This window comes from Aquarana catesbeiana, linkage group LG02, assembly GCF_042186555.1.
Source record: "Aquarana catesbeiana isolate 2022-GZ linkage group LG02, ASM4218655v1, whole genome shotgun sequence".
Lineage (NCBI taxonomy): Eukaryota > Metazoa > Chordata > Amphibia > Anura > Ranidae > Aquarana > Aquarana catesbeiana.
This window is the reverse complement of record NC_133325.1, coordinates 800,688,187-800,710,831: the sequence shown is the minus strand read 5'-3', so window position 1 is coordinate 800,710,831 and position 22,645 is coordinate 800,688,187. Positions and strand designations below refer to the sequence as shown.

The window sequence follows — 22,645 nt, the reverse complement described above, 5'->3', positions numbered from 1 at the left end:
GGGGAAGGTGATGCGTAAGTGTCCAGATCCCCCTCGCTGTAGGGTGGTCAGCTGGAGCTCAAGGCTGAGTCGGATGACGGGCGACGTCATTTCCGGCGGGGAGGGCACTTCCGTTTGACCCGCGGCTTCCGGCTCCGGCCTGCGGGATGGAAAAACGAATGGCGCAACGGCTGGTGCGGGCTCCATTAAGGACAGAGGGATGTCAGGGACTGACGGTTCCCGTTCTGTGCCGGGTGACGCCAGCACCAGCCACACTAAGGTAAGTGGAACCCTGGGGTGGTGTTTCCTTACCATGTTCCCACTTAGCTCCACGGGTGAACCCCCCTCTTAGTGGTCAGAGGGGAGGAGAGGCACATTCGGGACCCTGGTGGTGGTTGGTCCTGGGGGGTGCACTCCTGGTGTTGGTCACATGATTTTTATTTTTTAAAGACCGTTGCTGATGCTGGCGGGGCTTGTTTTTGTCGTTTCAGGACAAATCTGCAGAAAAAACCAAGCCCCTACATGTGTCCAAAAGAAAGTGCCTATCATGTAGGAGTACTTTAGGGGAGTCCTGGGGGAAGGTTTTGTGCAATAAATGCATTGAAGGCTTAATCAATGAACACTCTATGGAACAGAGCTCTGACCTGGCAGCTTCTGTTAAGGAGCTTTCCAGCACCTTTCAATCTTTTAAAGCATTGTTTGAAAATTTTCAGCCTGTACAGCCCCCAGCCGGTCCTCTGCCAGCGCAGCAAGATGTCGCATCTGGTCCTTCAGGTCCCTCCGTTAATGAGGAGTTACCGGGGGGCTCCAGAGAGGCTTTGGAGGATGAACCAGATAGTGCATCCTCACATTCCTCAAGAGAATCAGACAGAGAGAAGGTGGACGGCGAGTCCTCCAGAACCTCCCGATATAAACTTTCCTTGGAGGAAGTGAAAGAGCTCTTGGGAGCAATCCACACCACCCTAGGTATCCAAGAGGAGAAGGAATCTCTGTCTCTACATGACCGAATGTACGTGGGTCTTGGAGAGCAGAAGAAAAAGGTCTTTCCGGTACATGAGGTCCTGGTAGACACCATTAAAAAGGAATGGCGGGACCCAGAAAGGAAACCTTTCTTTTCTAGAGCCTTAAAGCACAGATTCCCTTTTTCAGAGGATGAAGCTGCTGTTTGGAACAAGTCACCAAGACTGGATGCAGCCTTCTCTCAGGTATCCAGAAAACCAGACTTGGCGTTTGAAGATATGGGGGTGCTCGCAGACCCCATTGACAAGCGGATGGATTCTCTACTTAAAAAATCCTGGGATTCCTCTCTAGGCAACCTTAAGCCTGCCATGGCCGTCACAGTGGTGGCATGTAACATGGAGCACTGGCTAACACATATAAAAGCTCATATTGAAGCTGGGACCGCTAAGGAGACAATTCCCAATGCTTTTGAAGGGGATCGCATACATTGCAGATGCCTCAGCGGAGTCAGTCCGCATGTCTGCTAGATCTTCTGCTTTGGCCAATTCAGCCAGGAGAGCTCTTTGGTTAAAGACCTGGCAAGGGGACAATGCTTCAAAAATCAAGCTTTGCATAGTCCCTTTCACGGGGGACTTGCTGTTCGGTCCGGATCTGGAGGCTGTTCTTGATCGAACGGCCGATAAAAAGAAGGCCTTCCCCTTAAAGAAATAGTTGGGGGAAGAGCCTAAAAAGAAAACTCGCTCACAAAGGAAGTTTAATTTTCCGAGAGCAGAGTCTCAGAAAAAAGTTTGGACCAACAAGGGCAGAGGGGGGGGAGCGATTTTTCGCCCTCCTGAACAGCCCCAAAAACCCCAATGACAGGTTAACCCCAGTGGGAGGAAGACTGGGGGCCTTCCTCACAAAGTGGGAGTCAGTTACCTCCAATCCGTTTATACTAGGGATTGTAATTAGGGGGTACAGATTAGAATTCTCAAGCCCCCCCCCACACAGGCTGCTAGTTATAGACTTGCCAAAGTGTGCGGAGAAGGCGGCGGCATTACTAGCCTCACTGGAGGATCTAGAACAGCAGCATGTAATATCACGTGTCCCATCCGGAGAAATAGGCAGGGGTTTCTATTCCCACATCTTTGTGGTTCAGAAGCCTTCAGGGAAATTCAGGCTCATCCTGAACTTTAAACCCCTGAACCTATCAATCTCCTACAAAAAGTTTTTCGGATGGATTCCATTTTTTCTGTGAAAACACTACTTCTTCCGAATTGCTACATGGCATCCATAGATCTAAGGGACGCCTATCTGCACATTCCGATTACAGAGGACAGTCAGAAATTCCTCAGACTGGCAGTGAGGTCCGGGGAGGAAGTAGTGCATCTTCAATTCCAAGCCCTCCCCTTTGGGCTATCCTCTTCACCCCGGATATTCACCAAAGTTATGGTGGAGGCTCTGGCTTTTCGGGGAATATCGGTAATCGCATACCTGGACGACCTGCTCCTTATTGCTCCTTCGCCGGAGCAGCTGGTCCAGGATTTGCACATAGCAAGGGTTATACTGGAACATCTGGGATGGCTCTTAACTTTGGAGAAATCCAGCCTGTTTCCATCCCAGAGGATTACGTTCCTAGGTTACATCCTGGACTCAACCCAACGGAGGGTTTTTCTTCCCGAAGAAAAAATTTGCAGAATAGACAGAGCCTTGGCAGTTCTGCAGGGCAATCAACAAATCTCCAATCTCCTGACAGCTGCCCTCCCAGCAGTAAGGTGGGCAGGATTGCACTTCCGCCCTTTACAGTTGTTTATTCTGGAAGTTTGGGACCGCACTCAGAAGTCCCTGGACTCGGCCGTTTTCATTCCAGTACGGGTAAAGAGATCCCTGTGGTGGTGGAGAAAGGCAGCAAACCTATCGCAGGGTCTGGAATGGGTACTGCCTGTGTCCACGATTGTGACAACAGACGCAAGCGGCACAGGTTGGGGCGCACACCTGGGGGCGAGTCTGGCGCAGGGTTCCTGGGGAGTCGAGGACGCAAGGCAGTCCTCGAACTGGAGAGAACTGAGGGCCATTTTTCTGGCTCTCAGAGCTTTCCAACAGGAGCTCCGGAGACATCATGTGCAGATCCGCTCAGACAATTCCTCAGAAGCTGCTTACATCAACCGACAGGGGGGCACCAGAAGCGGTTCCCTTTGGGCTCTGACGGAAACAATTTTCAGTTGGGCCGAGGTCAAGGTGCTCTCACTATCAGCAGTTCACCTAAAGGGGGAATTAAACCAGAGAGCAGACTTCCTCAGCCGGAGGAAGTTGAGGGAAGGCGATTGGGTCCTCAGTCAAGTCATCTACAAGATGATTACCCAGAAGTGGGGGGTCCCATGTGTGAACCTTTTCCCTTCAGGAGAGAACACAAAAGCTCCCCTCTTCTTCTCCCTGAACCGGTGGGACGGGGCGATAGGGGTGGACGCTCTGTCTCAGAGCTGGCACTTTTCCAAATGCTATGCCTTCCCCCCTCCTGTTCTGTTGCCTGCGTTCTTGAGGAAATTCCAATTAGAGGACACGACCCTGATGTTGATAGCGCCACACTGACCCAGGAGGCCATGGTTCTCGGTCCTAAAGAAGCTGGCCGGTGGAACCACCCTGGATATTGCAGGTCAGGGAAGATCTACTCTATCAAGGCCCAATCTGCTGCCCTCAGGTGGAGAGGTGGAATCTGGCTGCCTGGCTACTGAAGAGGACATGCTGAGAAGTAAGGGAAAGGATTGGTAACAACTCTTCTAAATTCTAGGAAAGAAGAGAGGCGCAAAATCTATTTGAAGGTCTGGAAGAAATTCAATTCTGGGTGCGCAGAGAGCTCCTTTAGTGTTTGCAGTCCAGTAGCAGTGCTAGAGTTCCTACAGAGTGGGGCAGATAAGGGGTTGGCACTTAGTTCCCCCTAAAAGTCAGATATCGGCTTTAAGTGTATTCCTTGAACAACAGCTAGCAGTAAATCCTTGGATATCCAGGTTTTTTAGAGATTTAAGAAGGCAGAGACCAGTCAGCTCTCACCCCTTTCCGGTATGGGATATTTCCTTAGTATTGCAGGCCCTTACAGAGGATCCTTTTGAACCTATTGAGTCTTGTACGGTGACGTTTTTAACCCTCAAGACGGTTTTCTTAGTAGCCATCACTACGGCAAGGAGGGTTAGTGAGCTACAAGCCCTCTCTAGGAGGGCACCTTTCTTTCAAGATTTTCCAGATAGGATTATTTTTAAAACCGATCCGGCCTTTTTTCCGAAGGTGGTTTCTGAATTTCATAGAAGCCAGGAAATCTGTTTACCCACTTTTTGTTCAAATCCTGTGAAGGAACAGGAGCAGGTCTTCCACAAGTTGGATGTCAGAAGATGTGCATTAAAATACCTGAAGATTACGGAGCAGTTTAAGAAATCCGATTCCTTTATTGTTTCTTTTTCAGGGGCAAGGATGGGTTCCAAAGCCTCTAGACACACTATAGCCAGATGGCTAAGATTGGCTATCAGTCAGGCCTATATAGCAAGAGGGGTGGAAGTTCCGGATGGTATTGGGGCTCATTCCACTAGGGCTATGGCAACGTCACAGGCAGAGTGGGCTGGTGCTACACCCGATCAGATCTGCAGAGCAGCAACGTGGTCAAGTTTTAAGACTTTCGTTAAGCACTACAGACTGGACTTATTGCCTGCCCAGGACCAGACCTTTGGGCGTAAAGTTCTACAGGCAGTAGTCCCACCCTTATCCACTCAAGTATGCTGTCCTGAAAGACGAAATAGGGAAAATCGAAGTTACTTACCGGTAACGTTTTTTCCAAGTCCGAGTCTTTCAGGACAGCACCGGTACCCACCCAAAATATTGTCTTGCCACTAGGACGTGAGAACATCAGGAATAATGAAGGCTGTTATGATGTGTTCTTATGTCTCCCTAGACTGGCCGGAGGTTCTTGTGCAAAAACTGACGGGATGGAGGGAAAGGGCGACTTAAAGGTCTGGTGGAGGCGGTGTTTCCTAAGAAGGGAGGAGCCGAGGTCTCTCAAGTGTGCTGTCCTGAAAGACTCTTGGAAAAAACGTTACCGGTAAGTAACTTCGATTTTTTTAACCAATTAAGTACTAGCCTGTAATACCCAGTGATCAGTGCTGTGATAGTTTGACTGACAATTACTCAGTCATGTAACACTGTACCCAAATAAATTTGATATCATTTTTAAAGGCATATACTTTCTTTTGGTGGTGTTTAAAAGGGAAGTATGGCCAAAGCTATACTTCTGTTGTGGTTCACTTACTTTTGCTCTTCTGTGACCCAAAATGGTGCACTCCCAGGATGTGGAAGGATCGCGATATTGTTAGGATCCACCCAGATGCCTGACTGATGGCTCGCTCTGGGTCTTAGCAGGTGGATGAGAGCCGAAGCCACCTGTGCCCACCCCCACTTCAGCTTGGCTTTCCAGTGTGCACTGGAGGAACAGAGCGGAGAGCGGTGACTGACAGTCGCCGTTCTCCGCTCTCAGCTGACCAAGAACTGAGCGATTAGCGTCTATGTGATCATTCTTAGAGGTGTCAAAGCCACAAAAAGCCTGGTTACAATATGCCTGACAACACCTTGACATGCCTCACTGGGCTTTTTTGTGGCTTTGGCGCAGTAAAGGCTTCTTTCTGGCAGCTCGACCATGCAGCTCATTTTTGGTCAAGTATCGTCGTATTGTGCTCCTTAACCACTTCAGCCCCGGAAGAATTTACCCCCTTCCTGACCAGAAACTTTTTGCGATACGGCACTGCGTCGCTTTAACTGACAATTGCGCGGTCGTGTGACATTGTACCCAAACAAAATTGATGTCCTTTTTTCCCCACAAATAGAGATTTCTTTTGGTGATATTTGATCACCTCTGTGGTTTTTATTTTTTGCGCTATAAACAAAAAAATACCGACAATTTTGAAAAAAAAAACAATATATTTTACTTTTTGCTATAATAAATAGCCCCCCCAAAAAAAAAAAATTCTTTCTCAGTTTAGGCCGATATGTATTCTTCCACATATTTTTGATAAAAAAAAATCGCAATAAGCGTATATTGATTGGTTTGCACAAAAGTTATAGCGTCTACAAAATAGGGGATAGATTAATGGCATTTATATTATTATTTTTTTTTTATTAGTAATGGCGGCGATCTGCGATTTTTTATCGGGACTGCGACATTGCGGCGGACACATCGGACACTTTTGACACTATTTTGGGACCATTGTCATTTATACAGCAATCAGTGCTATAAAAATGCACTGATTACTGTGTAAATGACACTGGCAGGGAAGGGGTTAAACACTAGGGGGCGATCAAGGGGTTAAGTGTGTCCTATGGAGTGATTCTAACTGTGTGGGGGGGGGGGGGGGGGGGGGCTCACTACAACATGACAGAGATCACTTCTCCCAATGAGAGGAAGCAGTAGATCTCTGTCATGTCACTAGGCAGAACAGGGAAATGCCTTGTTTATTATTATTATTATACAGGATTTATATAGTGCTGACAGTTTACGCAGTGCTTTACAACATTACATAGGCATATCCCCATTCTGCCGCTCAGTGTCACGATCGTGGGCCCCCGGCAGACGTCGAGTCCACGGGACCGGCGGGCACAGTCACGGAGTACGCGGCAGGCGCACAGGCGCCCACTAAGCCACGTCTTAAAGGGGATGTACAGGTACGCCCATTTGCCCAGCCATGCCATTGTGCCAACGTACATTGACGTGTGCTGGTAGGCAAGCGGTTAAAAACAGCCACACCGTCTTTTTTCCAGAGCAGCCTGTATTTCTCCTGAGGTTACCTGGGGGTTTTTCTCTGAACATCCTGAACAATTCTTTTGGCAGCTGTGGCTGCAATCCTTCCTGGTTTACCTGACCTTGGTTTGGTATCAAGAGATCCCCGAATTTTCCACTTCTTAATAAGTAATTGAACAGTACTTATTTGCAAATTCAAGGCTTTTGATATCTTTGTATATCCATTTCCATTTTTATAAAGTTACATTACCTTATTACGCAGGTCTTTTGACAGTTCTTTTCTGTTCCCCATGGCTCAGTATCTGGCCTGCTCACGCCAGAACTAACAAAGTCTTTGACTAATTATACACAGACACTAATTGTGGGAAATTAACCTTTAACTGGCATTGTAACCTGTGTGTGTCACCTTGTGTGTCTGTACCAAGGTCAAACATTCCGGGGGGAGGGAAATTTTCATCAGGATCATTTGGTTAATTACTGTGGTTTAGGTATGTTAATGAATTACATTAAGATTGAAATCAAGGTATTTATGTAACAAATTCACTTATGAGGCGTAAGGCACTGTTTGCACTTTATATTTTATTATGAATTGGTTTTGTTTTCATATACATTTATTTATTAGTGAGCGCCGCACTAATTGAAACTTATAATAGTAATAGTGTGTTGATCCAGGGAATGTCTGATTGCCTTAAAGCGTTTGTTAACCCCCCAAAAAAATGGATCCTGCTCCATTAAAGCATTTTATATGACACAGTTCTTGTCCAGTGTCATTTGGCCCCCTGTAACACCTAAAAAACCTGGCTGATCCTGCCAGTTTCTCTCCACCCCTCTGTAAACTGACCACGGTGTATCATGGCTGCTGAGACCAGACACCGTGGTCAGTTTACTCGCCTCTGTCATCAGCAGCCTGCTAGCTGCTCTCCTCTCTGCTCCTGTGCCCCCCCCCCTGTCTGTGTGTGACCCCCCCCCCCCCTGCTGCTCTCATAACCTGTATACACCATCAGCACGGCCTCCTATTGCAGTGTCCCCCCTCTGTGAATGATTCATAAATATAAATGCTGTAAATACCTCATTTCATAGCCGAGATTGCGATCACATGACCAGCCAGCTCTCTCCTCCTCCCCTCCAGACTGACATCAGCAGAGGAATCTCAGCCCCGCCCCCTGCATCCCTCAGAGGAGGAAAGGAAAAAGCTGGGCAGTCATGTGATCGCAATCTCGGCAGTGAAATTAGGTATTTGCAGCATTTATTTTTTTAAATCACTCACAGAGGGGGGATACTACAATAGAAGGCAGTGCTGATGGTGTATACAGGTAAGAGTGGCTTAACAACTACTTTAAGGAATCGGGAAGGAATCTTTTACTTATTGGAGCATATTGGACCGTAACTTATTAGGGTTTATTTACCTTAACATACACTATATATTGCAAAAAGTATTGGGACGCCTGCCTTTACACGCACATGAATATTAACCACTTACAGACCAGAAGGATTTACCCCCTTAACGACTAGGCCATTTTTTGCAATACGGCAAGTGGTTAATGGTATCCCAGTCTTACTCCATAGGGTTCAATATTGAGTTGGCCCACCCTTTGCAGCTATAACAGGTTCAACTCTTCTGGGAAGGCCGTCCACAAGGTTTAGGAGTGTGTCTATGGGAATGTTTGACCATTCTTCCAGAAGCGCATTTGTGAGGTCAGGCACTGATGTTGGATGAGAAGGTCTGGCTCGCAGTTTCTGCTCTAATTCATCCCAAAGGTGTTCTATCAGGTTAAGGTCAGGACTCTGTGCAGACCAGTCAAGTTCCTCCACCCCAAACTCGCTCTTCCATGGACCTTGCTTTGTGCACTGGTGAGCAGTTGGAACAGGAAGGGGCCATCCCCAAGTTGTTCCCAAAAAGTTGGGAGAATGAAATTGTCCAAAATGTCTTGGTATGCTGAATCCTTAAGAGTTCTCTTCGCTGGAACTAAGGGTCCAAGTCCAACTTCTGAAAAACAACCCCCCCACCATAATCCCCCCTCCACCAAATAATTTGGACCAGTGCACAGATCATGGTCCATAAAGACATGTATGAGCGAGTTTGGGGTGGAAAAACTTGACCTGCACAGAGTTCTGACCTTAACCCCATAGAACACCTTTGGGATGTATTAAAGTGGGGACTGCGAGCCAGGCCTTCTCGTCCAACATCAGTGCCTGACCTCACAAATGCGCTTCTGGAAGAATGGTCAAACATTCCCATAGACACCCTCCTAAACCTTGTGGACGGCCTTCCCAGAAGAGTTGAAGCTGTTTTAGCTGCAAAGGGCGGAGCCAACTCAATATTGAACCCTCCGGACTAAGACTGGGATGTCATTAAAGTTCATGTGCGTGTGAAGGCAGGCGTCCCAATACTTTTGGCAATATAGTGTAGATCAACTTTTTTTTTTTTACTATAGAGAAATCCCTGAAATTATTTTCATATGTCGAAGAAACCCTACTAAAACCAATTCATTGGGGGTCAGTCAGAAAAATGCCTTTTACTTTGATGTCTAGTGGGAAGAATGCCTTTCTTATGCCGCGTACACACTACCGGTTTTGCCGTTGGAATAAACTCTGAAGGTTTCTCCGACGGAACTCCAACGGAATTCCATTCAAGAGGTCTTGCTGACACACGGTCAACCCAAAGTCCGACTGTCCAGAACGCGGTGACGTACAACACTTACGACGGGACTAGAAAAAGGAAGTTCAATAGCCAGGAGCCAATAGCTTCCGTCTCGTACTTGCTTCAGAGCATGCGTTGTTTTAGGTTCGTCGGAACAGCATACAGACGATCGGTTTTCCCGATAGGAATTGGGGCCGTCGGAAATATTTAGAACATGCTCCATTTCTAGGTCCGTGACTTTTTCTGTCGGACATACCGCTCGTGTGTACGCGGCTTTACAGAATGCTAAAAAGATCATTGGTGTCTTGCAAGCTGGCTCTGCCATGTTGTCCCTGGAACTAGGTCAGTTCACCACCACCTCAGGAGGAAACTCCCAACCTCTAGAGGAATCCTAGGGTTCCTGGCTGTTCTAGATCTACTTCACCTTCTGTCTGACAGAGTCAGTGAAACTTTTGGCTGACTTAGCTTCTCATTGGGGGGGTTTTGGAACATGTATCTATTTTTGCAATTTCTTCTTAAGGCCAATGGCGATTACTTGAGCATGGCCACGTACAACCTTATACTTGTATTGAAGGCCATATGCAGCATGTGCGGCGTACCAGGGATTTTATGCTATGACTGCATCCTACCTACTGATTATATTAGTTTTTACCATGTAAAACAGATTTGAGGTTCTTCATTTAGAAACCTCATACCACAAGCAAACTCTCACATCTTAAACATCTTCCCTCTGCAGGATGCTGGAAATTTAAGAAGTACGAGAGAGATGATGTTGAGCCAATTGCTTATTCCCCTAGTAATGGTAAAAACTTGCCTGAAATTTCAGAACGTGGTCGTGGCTACATGTGTGATGAAAATAGGGATAAAATATGTATAGACGGTGAGTATACCTGAACGGCAATGCACTATCTGGACTTTGCCATCACCCTAAAGATATTGTTGTTTTTTTTTTGGTTTTGTTTTTTGCAAAATGTAGAAGTTGATTGTGAAAGAGAAGTTTTGGTGGAATTGTTAACATTGCTAGTGACTGGTGTGGATTTACCTTACCTTATTTTAGCATTCCTCCTCCTGAGTATCATCCACTTCTGGTAAATGCTTTGTTGTTCTCTATGAAAAGCAGAGATCGGCTCCTAACACGCTCCTACCACCAAAGCACTGAAACCCACATTTAATTCAGTCTTCTACACCATTGCATTTCTCTTCATTCATTGACAGGCATGGCTTTCTCTGTTCCTCACGGTTGGGTTATGTTGCCTCCTGCAAGAGTAGAACACACAAAAAAATAAAAATCTCAGCCTAGGAGTGGCTGCTGCTGGTGGCCAATCTCTTTCACTTCCCAAACAGCTCAGTTATGTTTGGTGTAAAGGATTTAGGACCTCATTTTCCCTGTTGGGATATAGTTCTGTCTTTTCTATTTTTTTTCCTTGGAAGTAATCCTTTTAATTCATCTTATGGCTGGGTAACTGGTTGGATAATATAGGTCCCTGTAGTCTCCCCAGTTCCAACCATTGAGCGCATGCACTTCCTTGCTCAGTTCGGAAATCAGACACATATAACGGGTAGGCCTCAAGATGTTATGTTACTGTGCCCCCTTACATGAGTAGTGCCCTGACTGTGTAGGGTGGTGTCCTGCTCCTTCCCCTGGTGGGACCTCGGTAGCCTGAGCAGAGCAGCTGTATGGTAAGCATAAGGTCTCCTACTGTTAGGTACCTGGTAGTGAGCCTGACTTGTAGGAGAAGACCTCTCATACAACGCTGGTTCAAGAGCCACTGGAATGGGGACAGTGGTCTCGAGAGCACAGTGGGGTAGGAGTGCCTGCTTGAGATGAAGGCTCTGATGCTGGAGCAGAGTAGAGATCCCTCCAGGGATGGCTGGGCTGCAGGTAAGGTGATGACTGGAAGCAGCAGGCTGCAGCACTGAAGATGCAGATGCAGAAGTCACTGGAGCTGGAGCTGAGGGTGCAACAGCACAGCAGACAACCGGCAGGCACAGGCAGGGTCAAACAGTCCGGGTCAGCAGGTAGCAAGGCGGTTAATACAGGAGGCAAAGGCAGAGTCGGTAGGCAGGCAGAGGTTGGCAACGGTATTGGCAGATGCAGAAGCAGAATCAGGCAGGCCGGGTCGGATTGGAGAAGGAGGAATGGTCAGACAAGCCGGGTCAACAGGTAAACAATCAATCAGGAACAGGTTAAGCAGATCCACAGAGCTGAGACGAAACAGCAGCGCATTCCTGCAACAGGAGAACTTTTATGCACCTCTTGGCGCCAAAACGGCGCTAATGCGAACGCGCGCCCGTACGCACGCACCCGCGCACGTACACACACGCGCCGCGCGCCCGAGCGCCGCGTCAACGCACACTGACAGCTGGAGATTGCTGAATTGCCCGAGCAGGAGCGCATCGGCGCATTGGCGTACGTACATGCGCCGGTCCGGTGCTGACAGGTCCCTGACACCTACATTGTTTTCATCCGCCCTTCCTACTCTGTATGTGGTGTATGGTTCTTCTTTCTTTCGTGTTAGATGGAGCACTGGGTGGGGGTCCACTTTGGCTGTGTGGGACTATGTTTACTGTCCTCCATGGGACTATCTGTAACTGCTGCTACACTTTTGAGGGACTGGGGAGTTCTTGGCCATGGCAGCCACATGGGAATACCATGGAAGTAAGAAGAGCTGCTTTTCCCTGTTATGCTACACTGGGTCCTTCTGGGGCCCTTTGTGGAGCTTGTTAGTCCCTTGGGGAACCTTTGGAGATGCTCTGGAGAATTGCAGCATGAGTGGTGGCCACAGCCTCAGTACACCTCTATGGGAGTGACAGGCATTATGCCTTTAATTTATCCACTGTGTTATCCCAGTTTGTGGGACAGCCATACACATTCGGGAAGTAAGCGGTTTCTATGCACAAGGCCGCTCTCCACAAGTGTCTACCTGTCTAGTTTCTGCAAAGAGCTCTCCTTTTCCCTTGCATACAGTATTTGAAAGCTGCTGGGTTGTTGTGTTGTTTATTGGGGGCCCTGATATACATTGCCAAGGGCTCATCCTCTCTGCTCAGTTTTTTTGTTTGTTTGTTTGCACTGTTCTGAGCAACATGTCTGACGTGGCACAAGGAGAAAATTGCTCCTCTACTTTGGAGCTTCTGGGTCAGGCTTCTGCCCCCTACCTTGTGCAGACTGTGGGTGCTTTTTTAAAGGGGCCACTGGGAGCTCAGCCTGCAAAGTGTTCTATTTCCTCCCCCGGCTCCTCTAGCATATAGATTTCATCCGTATTCCTGGAATCCTTTGCTGCTCTCATGGAATGTTTTGCCTCTCGCAATGAATGTGTTCCAACTCATTTTAGGCCCCCTAAAAAGCTCCCCAATCCTTCTTCTCTCTGCTGCCTCCAATGACAAGGATCCTCTGGCTGCCATGATGTTCAGGAATGCAAAGGCTACCTACTCTGATATTGAGGATCAACCTTCATTCTCTAATTTCCTTCGGGAAAAGGAGCTTGTAGTGGCTTGGATTAAATCAGCATAGAAGACCAGGAGTCCCTAAAATGTGGTGATTTGCCTTCTACTTCTGGGGAAACACCGGTTGCCTTTGGCACCCACAAGCCTAGGTTTTCTACAAATGTTTTTTTCTTATCTTTCTTATTTTGATAATTATACAGTATCTCACACCCCTCACATTTCTGTAAATCTTTTCTTCTATCTTTTCATGTGACAACACTGAAGAAATGACACTTGTCTACAATGTAAAGTAGTGAGTGTACAGCTTGTATAACAGTGTAAATTTGCTGTCCCCTCAAAATAACTCAACACACAGCCATTAATGTCTAAACCGCTGGCAACAAAAGTGAGTACACCCCTAAGTGAAAACGTCCGAATTGGGCCCAAAGTGTCAATATTTTGTGTGACCACCATTATTTTCCAGCACTGCCTTAACCCTCTTGGGCATGGAGTTCACCAGAGCTTCACAGGTTGCCACTGGAGTCCTCTTCCACTTCTCCATGACGACATCACGGAGCTGGTTGATGTTAGAGATCTTGCGCTCCTCCACCTTCTGTTTGAGGATGTCCCACAGATCATCAATAGGGTTTAGGTCTGGAGACATGCTTGGCCAGTCCATCACCTTTACCCTCAGCTTCTTTAGCAAGGCAGTAATCGTCTTGGAGGTGTGTATGGGGTGGTTATCATGTTGGAATACTGCCCTTCGGCCCAGTCTCTGAAGGGAGGGGATCATGCTCTGCTTCAGTATATCACAGTACATGTTGGCATTCATGGTTCCCTCAATGATCTGTAGCCCCCCAGTGCCGGCAGCACTCATGCAGCCCCAGACCATGACACTCCCACCACCATGCTTGACTGTAGACAAGACACACTTGTCTTTGTACTCCTCACCTGGTTGCCCCCACACACACTTGTCACCATCTGAACCAAATAAGTTTATCTTGGTCTCATCAGACCAGAGGACATGGTTCCAGTAATCCATGTCCTTAGTCTGCTTGTCTTCAGCAAACTGTTTGCGGGCTTTCTTGTGCATCATCTTTAGAAGAGGCTTCCTTCTGGGATGACAGCCATGCAGACCAATTTAATGCAGTGTGCGGCGTATGGTCTGAGCACTGACAGGCTGACCCCCCCACCCCTACAACCTCTGCAGCAATGCTGGCAGCACTCATATGTCTATTTCCCAAAGACAACCTCTGGATATGACGCTGAGCACGTGACCTCAACCTCTTTGGTGGACCATGGCGAGGCCTGTTCTGAGTGGAACCTGTCCTGTTAAACCGCTGTATGGTCTTGGCCACCGTGCTGCAGCTCAGTTTCAGGGTCTTGGCAATCTTCTTATAACCTAGGCCATCTTTATGTAGAGCAACAATTCTTTTTTTCAGATCCTCAGAGAGTTCTTTGCCATGAGGAGCCATGTTGAACTTCCAGTGACCAGTATGAGAGAGTGAGAGCGATAACAGCAAATTAAACACACCTGCTCCCCATTCACCCCTGAGACCTTGTAACACTAACGAGTCACATGACACCGGGGAGGGAAAATGACTACTTGTGTCCAATTGGGACATTTTCACTTAGGGGTGTACTTACTTTTGTTACCAGCGGTTTAGACATTAATAGCTGTGTGTTGAGTTATTTTGAGGGGACAGCAAATTTACACTGTTATACAAGCTGTACACTCACTACTTTACATTGTAGCAAAGTGTCATTTCTTCAGTGTTGTCACATGAAAAGATAGAAGAAAATATCTACAGAAATGTGAGGGGTGTACTTACTTTTGCGAGATACTGTAGGTGCAAGAAGTGGAAGTGCCATTTATGAGCATTCTCTTACTGAAATATTGTAGTTTCGTATCCTTTCAAGAAGAGCTTTACTAAAACATTTATGTCTCCTCAGGTGCCTGCTTAAGGCTCCAGTCACACTTTTCTGTGTATTTCATCTGATCCCTATGTGTGCAGTGCTGGCTGCTGAGTCTGTGACTGTCACAGGGAAATGGATGGACTGCTGCCTTTGCGTCTGCCTGCTGCACGGACCTATCACTCCCAGTCTGCCCCGAGCCTTCCACCATTCTTCTTCTGCTGCTGATTCCCTCACTTGCTGAAGAAGACCGGCAGTGTGTGAGCCAGTGACTCTGCGGGTCCGATAAAAGCACCGCCCTACGGACCCGCCAATCAGTAACAACCACAGGAAAACGAACGCTAAAGTGGGATTGTAGGCGCATCGCTCTGCGTCCCGAGAGCACTCTAAAGGAAGCCAATAGAGCTTCTTAGCCCCAATCACGTGTTTGCAAACACATTATGCTTCCCATAGCCCCTGTGTGTCTGGCTCCCCGCACACACTTAAAGGAACAATTTTTTATGATGAGTTGCTTTGGGGGGGACAGCGTCCCCTATTGGCTGCTCTGTGCAAAACCATTACACAGAGTAGGTGTTATTTTAAAGAACAAAAAAATACATAAATACAGCGCTCACAAGCACAGACCCAAACACAAAGGACCTTAAGGTCCTTTGTTGACGCCCTGTGGGAGGGCGAGATGCATTGACATGACGCAACTTCCGGCACGACTGACGTCACTTCCGGTCTCGTGGAAAGAACGCCATTAACGGTGTTCGCTGTATTCTTCTCACTATCATGCCTGTTTTTAAACTTACGTTTGTAAGTATGCACTTTTTATGCGCAATAAATACCTGTTCTTAGCATACTTCACTATTAGTCCCTTCTCTTCCTTTTGGGTACCTGGTGTTATGGCTGAGAAATCATTTTGAAGGATTATCATCAAGTCACATCATTTAATCTGCCATCATTGAATCTACCATCCTGTGGACATCCTTTGGATATCGTTATAAGTCTGTATTGACCCCCAGACTGAAAAGCTGGGTGTCGTGATCTGGTGAGTGGGATTCAAAAGGGGGGAGAAAGCAAGGGGGCGGGACTTTAAATGAAGCATGTGGTAGCAAAAGCATCATATGGTGAAACATAAAAGGGAGTTTATTGGTTGCCATCAGATAAAAGACAGGGTACAATAATAAATATACATATACAGAGTAGTAATGCATGGATGATACATCTCAATCATGACTTGAATATCACAAGAATTGACAAGCAATATTGTATATCACAAGGAATGGCAAGCAACAACTTTCCAAAGTACACCAAATATATCATAAGGATAAAATGATAAAATATAATAATGCCTGCAGAGACTTGAGCCTCTTGGATCTTAAAGTGGGGTAAATGGTTGAGCTGGTAAAGCTAAGTGGATATAGGGTGGCAAGGCGTAAGGCAGCTCTACGCGTTTCGTGGCTGAAGGGCCACTCGTCAGGAGCCAGCACTTGATGTTTCTAAAAATAAAAATATTGGCATTAACTTGATTAATGGTTGGTGAAGTGAATGCATGGGTACGCGGGGGTGAACCTGAAAAAGCCCCCCAACAAAACCCCAGTCCACATCTGGTGAGTGGGGACACATGTGGGGGTGTCTTGGTACGCTTGAAAAAGTTTTCTACAACATTTTCTCTGCACTTTTTGCACACCAGATGTGAAGCATTTTCCCAGTTTTTTATGGACTTCATGTTTTTTATGGACTTGTTTTTGTTTTTTTCACTTATGATAAAGGTCTGTTTGTGAGCGCTATATTTATGTATTTTTATTGTGTCCAAGTGTTTAGCACGTTGTGTATAGCAGCTTCATTCACTTTATATTACCTATAATTTTTTTTTTCACCATCAGCGCGAGTTTATATATTTTTTCACAAAAAAAAAAAAAGACTTTAATATCGCTTTATGTACCCTCCCAGGAGGCAGCACCAGGAGGAGACTGATAAGATATATAGAGAGATAACGAGATAACAAAGTATTTCTAATTTTCATGGTATGTTCCTGACACGGATTAGAGCTGAGGAAGATACTTGGATGAACAGAGAAACATTTTCAACCTTATAGAACATTTCTAGCTGAATATGACTAAGTACTACCAGCTATGCCATGACCTGGAATCTTACATACAGCCGTCCAACCACCCTAGACTTACAAATAGATTTGAAGGGTTTTGTCTGAATAAACTTTGTTTAAAAAGAAACCTCTAGCACACCCTCACACCTTCCATGTTTTCTCTCTGCAGGATTCCAGAAGACTGAGGAAGACCAGAGAGATGCCGCTGAACTAAAATATACTGGCGGTCTCCGACCTAAACAGGTGCTTCTTAGATTGTCTTCAGATAATGACTACTTCTCTGATCAAAGTAAAGAAGCACCGGAATCGGATTGTGTTTTAGAAGGTGGGTCTAGCAGAGATTCAGCCCTTAAATTTGATGTAAAGGCTTCCAAGCCAAAGCTTCCAAGTCCACCGCTTCCTCAGACTCCATGTGTCCTTAGCAGTCTAATGCCCCGTACACACGGTCGGATTTTCCGACGGAAAATGTGTGATAGGACCTTGTTGTCGGAAATTCCGACCGTGTGTGGGCTCCATCACACATTTTCCATCGGATTTTCCGACACACAAAGTTTGAGAGCAGGATATAAACTTTTCCGACAACAAAATCCGTTGTCGGAATTTCCGATCGTGTGTACACAAATCTGACGCACAAAGTGCCACGCATGCTCAGAATAAATAGAAATGAAAGCTATTGGCTACTGCCCCATTTATAGTCCCGATGTACGTGTTTTACGTCACCACGTTCAGAACGATCGGATTTTCCGACAACTTTGTGTGACCGTGTGTATGCAAGACAAGTTTGAGCCAACATCCGTCGGAAAAAATCCATTAATTTTGTTGTCGGAATGTCCGATCAATGTCTGACCGTGTGTACGGGGCATAAGACTGCCAAGTCTACAGATAAGTCCTTTTCCACATAAAGGTTTGCCCAGATTTGTGCTTCTCCAGGGGGTTAGATGTCTTCCAAGCTTCAGGGACTTCTGGTTGACCCACCTCTCAGAAAAGTGGGTTGCAAGTTAGTGATGAACCTATGCAAGTTCGAGGTCCTTTCCTCTCCACCAGAGGTCTTCTTCTCCTCCATCTTCATCATCGTCAGAATCTGGCAGATTTGCCTTGTCAGTGCAGGGCTTTTTGATGCAGAAAGCTCACCGGCCTGTGAGCACCTGAGCAGGGAGAGTGTGTACAGCTCCCTGTGTACAGTGTAGGTGAAGCTCGTGTTTCCCTTAACTCCAGGGGACATCACCCAGTGGTTGTCTCCAAATCCCTGCAGTCTGATCTCTACCTGTGAAGTTACACTCAGGGGACCAAAAAATCTTTTTAATGTGGAATGAGGGTTCTATGTTCGAATAGCAGAATCATAATTACTGAAATGAGCTACATTCACATTGTCAGCTTCACATGCATCGTTGAAAAAGTGAACTTTGTTCCAAGCAGGCGCAGCTCCAGACAATTTTTTGGGGGTTTCTGTGTTGGTGCTGAGATTATTATTATTATTATTATTATACAGGATTTATATAGCGCCAACAGTTTGCGCAGCGCTTTACAACATGAGGGCAGACAGTACACTTACAATACAAATCAATACAGGAGGGATCAGAGGGCCCTGCTCATTAGAGCTTACAATCTATATGGGAGGGTCAAGTGGAAACAAAAAGGTAATAACTGTGGGGGATGAACTGATGGAAAAAATTAAAATACAGTTGTTAGGTGTGGGTAGGGTAGGCTTCTCTGAAGAGAAGGGTTTTCAGGGATCTTCTGAAAGCTAATAAAGTAGGAGATAAGCGGACAGATTGGGGTAGGGCATTCCATAGGAGTGGAGAGGCTTTGGAAAAGGCCTGGAGGTGAGCATGGGAGGAGGTGACGAGGGAGCTAGAGAGCAGGAGGTCTTGAGAGGAACGAAGAGAGCGAGTAGGTTGGTATTTAGAGACTAGGCTAGTAATGTAGCTGGGGGCGAAATTGTGGATGGCTTTGTACGTAGTTGTTAGAATTTTGAATTTAATTCTTTGGCCGAGCGTAAGCCAGTGGAGGGATTGACAGAGAGGAGTGGCAGACACAGAGTGATTGGTAAGGTGGATGAGTCTGGCAGCGGTATTCATGATGGATTGAAGAGGTGAGCCAATGAGAAGGGAGTTGCAGTAGTCCAGGCGAGAGATGACCAGCGAGTGAATTAAGAGCTTTGTTGTGTCATTGGTTAGAAAGGGGCGTATTTTGTTGATGTTGTGGAGGTTGAGGCAGCAGGATTTGGACAGTGATTGGATGTGTTGCTTAAAGGAGAGTTCAGAGTCCAGGACTACACCTAGAACCTTGGCATGTGGGGATGGGCTTATAGTTGTGCAATCAATTTTGACAGAGAGATCAGGGGAAGAGGCATATGGGGGAGGAAAAATGTATAAGTTCGGTTTTGGATAGATTGAGATTGAGGAAGTGGTGTGACATCCAAACTGATATATCTGAGAGTAAATTAGTGATACGTGAGGAGACAGAGGGAGTGAGCTGAGGGGTAGAGAAATAGATTTGGGTGTCGTCAGCGTAGAGGTGGTATAGGAAGCCATGGGAGGCTATCAGTTGACCCAGGGAGGCGGTGTAGATTGGAAATGGGAGAGGTCCAAGAACAGAACCCTGAGGGACCCCAACAGAGAAAGGAAGAGGAGAGGAGGAAGTAGAGTTATAAGAAACGCTAAAGGTGCGGTTGGATAAGTAGGAAGAGAACCAGCGAAGTGTACAGTCACGGAGACCAAAGGCGTGTAGTTTTTTGAGGAGGAGGGGGTGGTCAACCGTATCACAGGCAGCAGAGAGGTCCAGGAGTAGGAGTACAGAATAGTGTCGATTGGTTTTGGCCGTTAGTAGATCATTTGTTAGTTTTAGGAGAGCAGTTTCTGAGGAGTGTTGAGGATGAAATCCAGACTGAAGGGGATCAAGAAGGCTATTATCAGCGAGGTGGACGCTCAGTCGGTTGTAGACCAGATGTTCGAGGAGTTTGGATAAGAAGGGGAGCAAGGAGATGGGGCGTAGGTTGTTAAGATTGGATGGGTCCAGTGAGGGCTTTTTAAGTATGGGTCTGACAAGTGCATGTTTTAGAGAGTTAGGGAAGATACCAGAAGAGAGGGAGAGATTGAAGATGTGGGTTAGAGAGTGTAGCATAGGGCCAGAGGGTGAACGTAGCATTTGTGAGGGAACAGGATCCAGAGAGCAGGTGGTAAGGTGGACATTAGCAAGTAGTTTAGCAACTTCGTCTGTAGTGGTGGGGTTGAAAGAGGCAAATAATGATTTTGCCTGTGGGCATGAAGTGTAAAGCGTGGAGGGTGTCGGCACAGTAGAGATCTCCGCGCGAATATTATCAATCTTCTGTTTGAAGTGATTGGCGATCTCCTGGGCAGTGAGTGAGTTGGCGGGTGGAGGACGAAGTAGAGAGTTGAAGGTGGAGAAGAGTTGACGGGGACAGGATGATAAGTTGGTAATGAGAGTTGTAAAATAGGTCTGCTTGGCAGAGAGGAGGCTGGAATTGTATTTTTGGAGGGCAGATTTATATTGGTTGAAATCTCTCTGGGACTTAGTCTTACGCCACAGGCACTCAAGAGCACGACTACGTTTTTTCAGACTTCTAGTATCATCTGTTTGCCAAGGTTGAAGGGGTCTGGGCTTGATTCTGTGTGTAGTGAGGCTAGAAGTGAAGCGTTGTACACAGAAGTGGCTAGGTTGGTGCAGGATAGGGGTGAGATTTTGTCGTAGAGGTTGTTGCTAGCAGAGTAGAGAAGAGAAGGGTTGAGATGAGGTAGGTTTCTGCGGGTAACTTTAAGGTGGTTGGAGGGAGAGGAGGTGAAGGAAAGGGAGAGAGTGAAACTAATAAGGTGGTGATCAGAGAGAGGGAATGGATAGATAGAGAGGTTGCATGGAGTGCAAAGGTGAGAGAACACGAGGTCAAGGATATTGCCTTCTGAGTGAGTTGGAGCATGTATCCACTGCTTCAGGTCAAAGGAGGATGTTAGGCTAAGAAGTTTGGAAGTGGAAGGAGTGTTAGTATTAATAGGGATGTTGAAGTCCCCGAGAATGATAGTGGGGATTTCAGAAGAAAGAAAGTAGGGTAGCCAGGCAGAGAAGTCTTCAAGAAAGGTTGATACTGGTCCAGGGGGCCTGTAGATCACAGCTATCCTTAGAGAAATTGGAGTGAAAAGACGAATGCAGTGTGCTTCGAAAGAGGAGAGTAACAGGGATGGAGGTGGCTGAAGTACCTGAAAGGTGCTATGTGGAGCTAGAAGGATTCCGATACCTCCTCCCTTACGTCCACTGGATCTGGGGAGTGAGTCCAGAGAAGACCACCATGGGATAGGGCAACAGAAGATGCAGTGTCAGATTCGTGGAGCCAGGTTTCGGTAATATCGAGTAGGTTAAAGGAGTTGGCAATAAAGAGGTCATGGAGAGAGGTGAGTTTGTTGCAGACAGAGCGGGAGTTCCAAAGGGCACAAGAGAATAGAAATGGGAACTAAATTGTGTTGATTGCGGCTGCTGCCAGAGGGTGCAGGGTGATGGGTGCATGGGGTACAGTTAAATGATGGAGGCCCAGGGTTTGGGGATATATCTCCAGAGGTTAGGAGAAGCAAGAGGGTGAGGGAGGTAATATGGGAGTGGGATTTATATGTGACATGCCCCAGGGTCTTGGAGATTTTTAGTGTGTGTGGATTTAGAATTAGCAGGAGTTGGTGGGTGCAGTAATAAGGACAGGACAGAAGTGAGGGTGATATATATATATATATATGCTGTGGGGGGGGGAGAAGAGGGGTGAAGGAGAGATAGTTTTAGGATGGAGGACAGAGTTGTCAAAAGAAGTGGTGGAGAATGCATGTTACCAGGAAAAAGAGATAAAGGAGTAAACTACGTTACCTGATGTCTGTGTGCTGTTTTTCAAAGTGTTTATCTTGTGTCCCTTTGCTTTGTGCATTCGCTGAAGTGCAGAGTCAGAAGTGCATTCCACTTATAGAAATCGCCACTTTGAGAAAGCGCCAAGTTGCAAATGTGTACCCCCTGCAAATGCTTCCCCCAAGAGAAGCTTTTATATATATATATATATATATATATATATATATATATATATATATATATATATATAGGGGTAGGGTGTAGGTGGATTTCAATTAGCAATCAAGAGGTTATAAAGCTTGGCTGGTTAACAGGGCAAGATTCTTAAGTCAGAAACAGACCATCAAGAGGGCACTAAAGTTAAAACGGGCCATAATTTTGGGTAAGACAAGGGAGATAATAAAGCATTGTAATGTAGACAGGTCTACAGACAGTTAAGTAAAGATAACATACCAACATTATTAGAGACACATAAGAAAAAAGATAGCAGTGTTTCAGTTTATGGCTGGAGTTGCAGCAGTAGGAGCATACCAGAGTTAAGAGACATAGGAGACAGTTTTCACTAATGCGATTCTAGCTGGAGTTGCAGCAGTAGGAGCATACTTGTGGGAGAACAAAGATGATATTTTCAGATCAGACAGTCAGATGATGAGTGATAAGTGCAGAGTCAGAAATGCTTTCCACTTATAGAAATCGCCACTTTGAGAAAGAGCCAAGTTGCAAATGTGTAGATTATAAGTGGGGAAGTTAATGCAGTGCGCTTAGCATGCCACTCGCTGCGCTTTTGTTGGCATGAGCAAAAACGCAGGTGTGGCAAAAGGTGGGAGTGGCCAAAAAGTGTGTGTGGCAAAAGGTGGATGTGACCAAATGTGGGTGTTTCTTCATGGTCTGTCCCTTTTGTATAGACAAAATAGGGCCTTGGGGAACATTAAAGCGATTGCACAATAATTAACCCCTTTGGCATGGCATAAAAATTAACTCCCAGCATGGCACAATAATATACCCCCAGCACAGTAATAAAGGAAGAGCATTGGCCAGCACACAAGTG

The 22,645-nt window shown here is 46.4% G+C and overlaps 1 protein-coding gene across 6 annotated transcripts in view; it reads left to right on the top strand.

Annotated features, from left to right (window-relative positions):
• LOC141129481 (uncharacterized) overlaps positions 1–22,645 on the top strand; it is a 110,817-nt gene that overhangs the window by 36,445 nt on the left and 51,727 nt on the right. For all 6 annotated transcript variants that reach the window (XM_073617535.1, XM_073617534.1, XM_073617537.1 and 3 more), the window contains 2 exons: positions 10,069–10,212; positions 16,931–17,086. In XM_073617535.1, the coding sequence (XP_073473636.1) occupies positions 10,069–10,212; positions 16,931–17,086 (300 nt within the window). The remainder of the gene's footprint in view (positions 1–10,068; positions 10,213–16,930; positions 17,087–22,645) is intronic.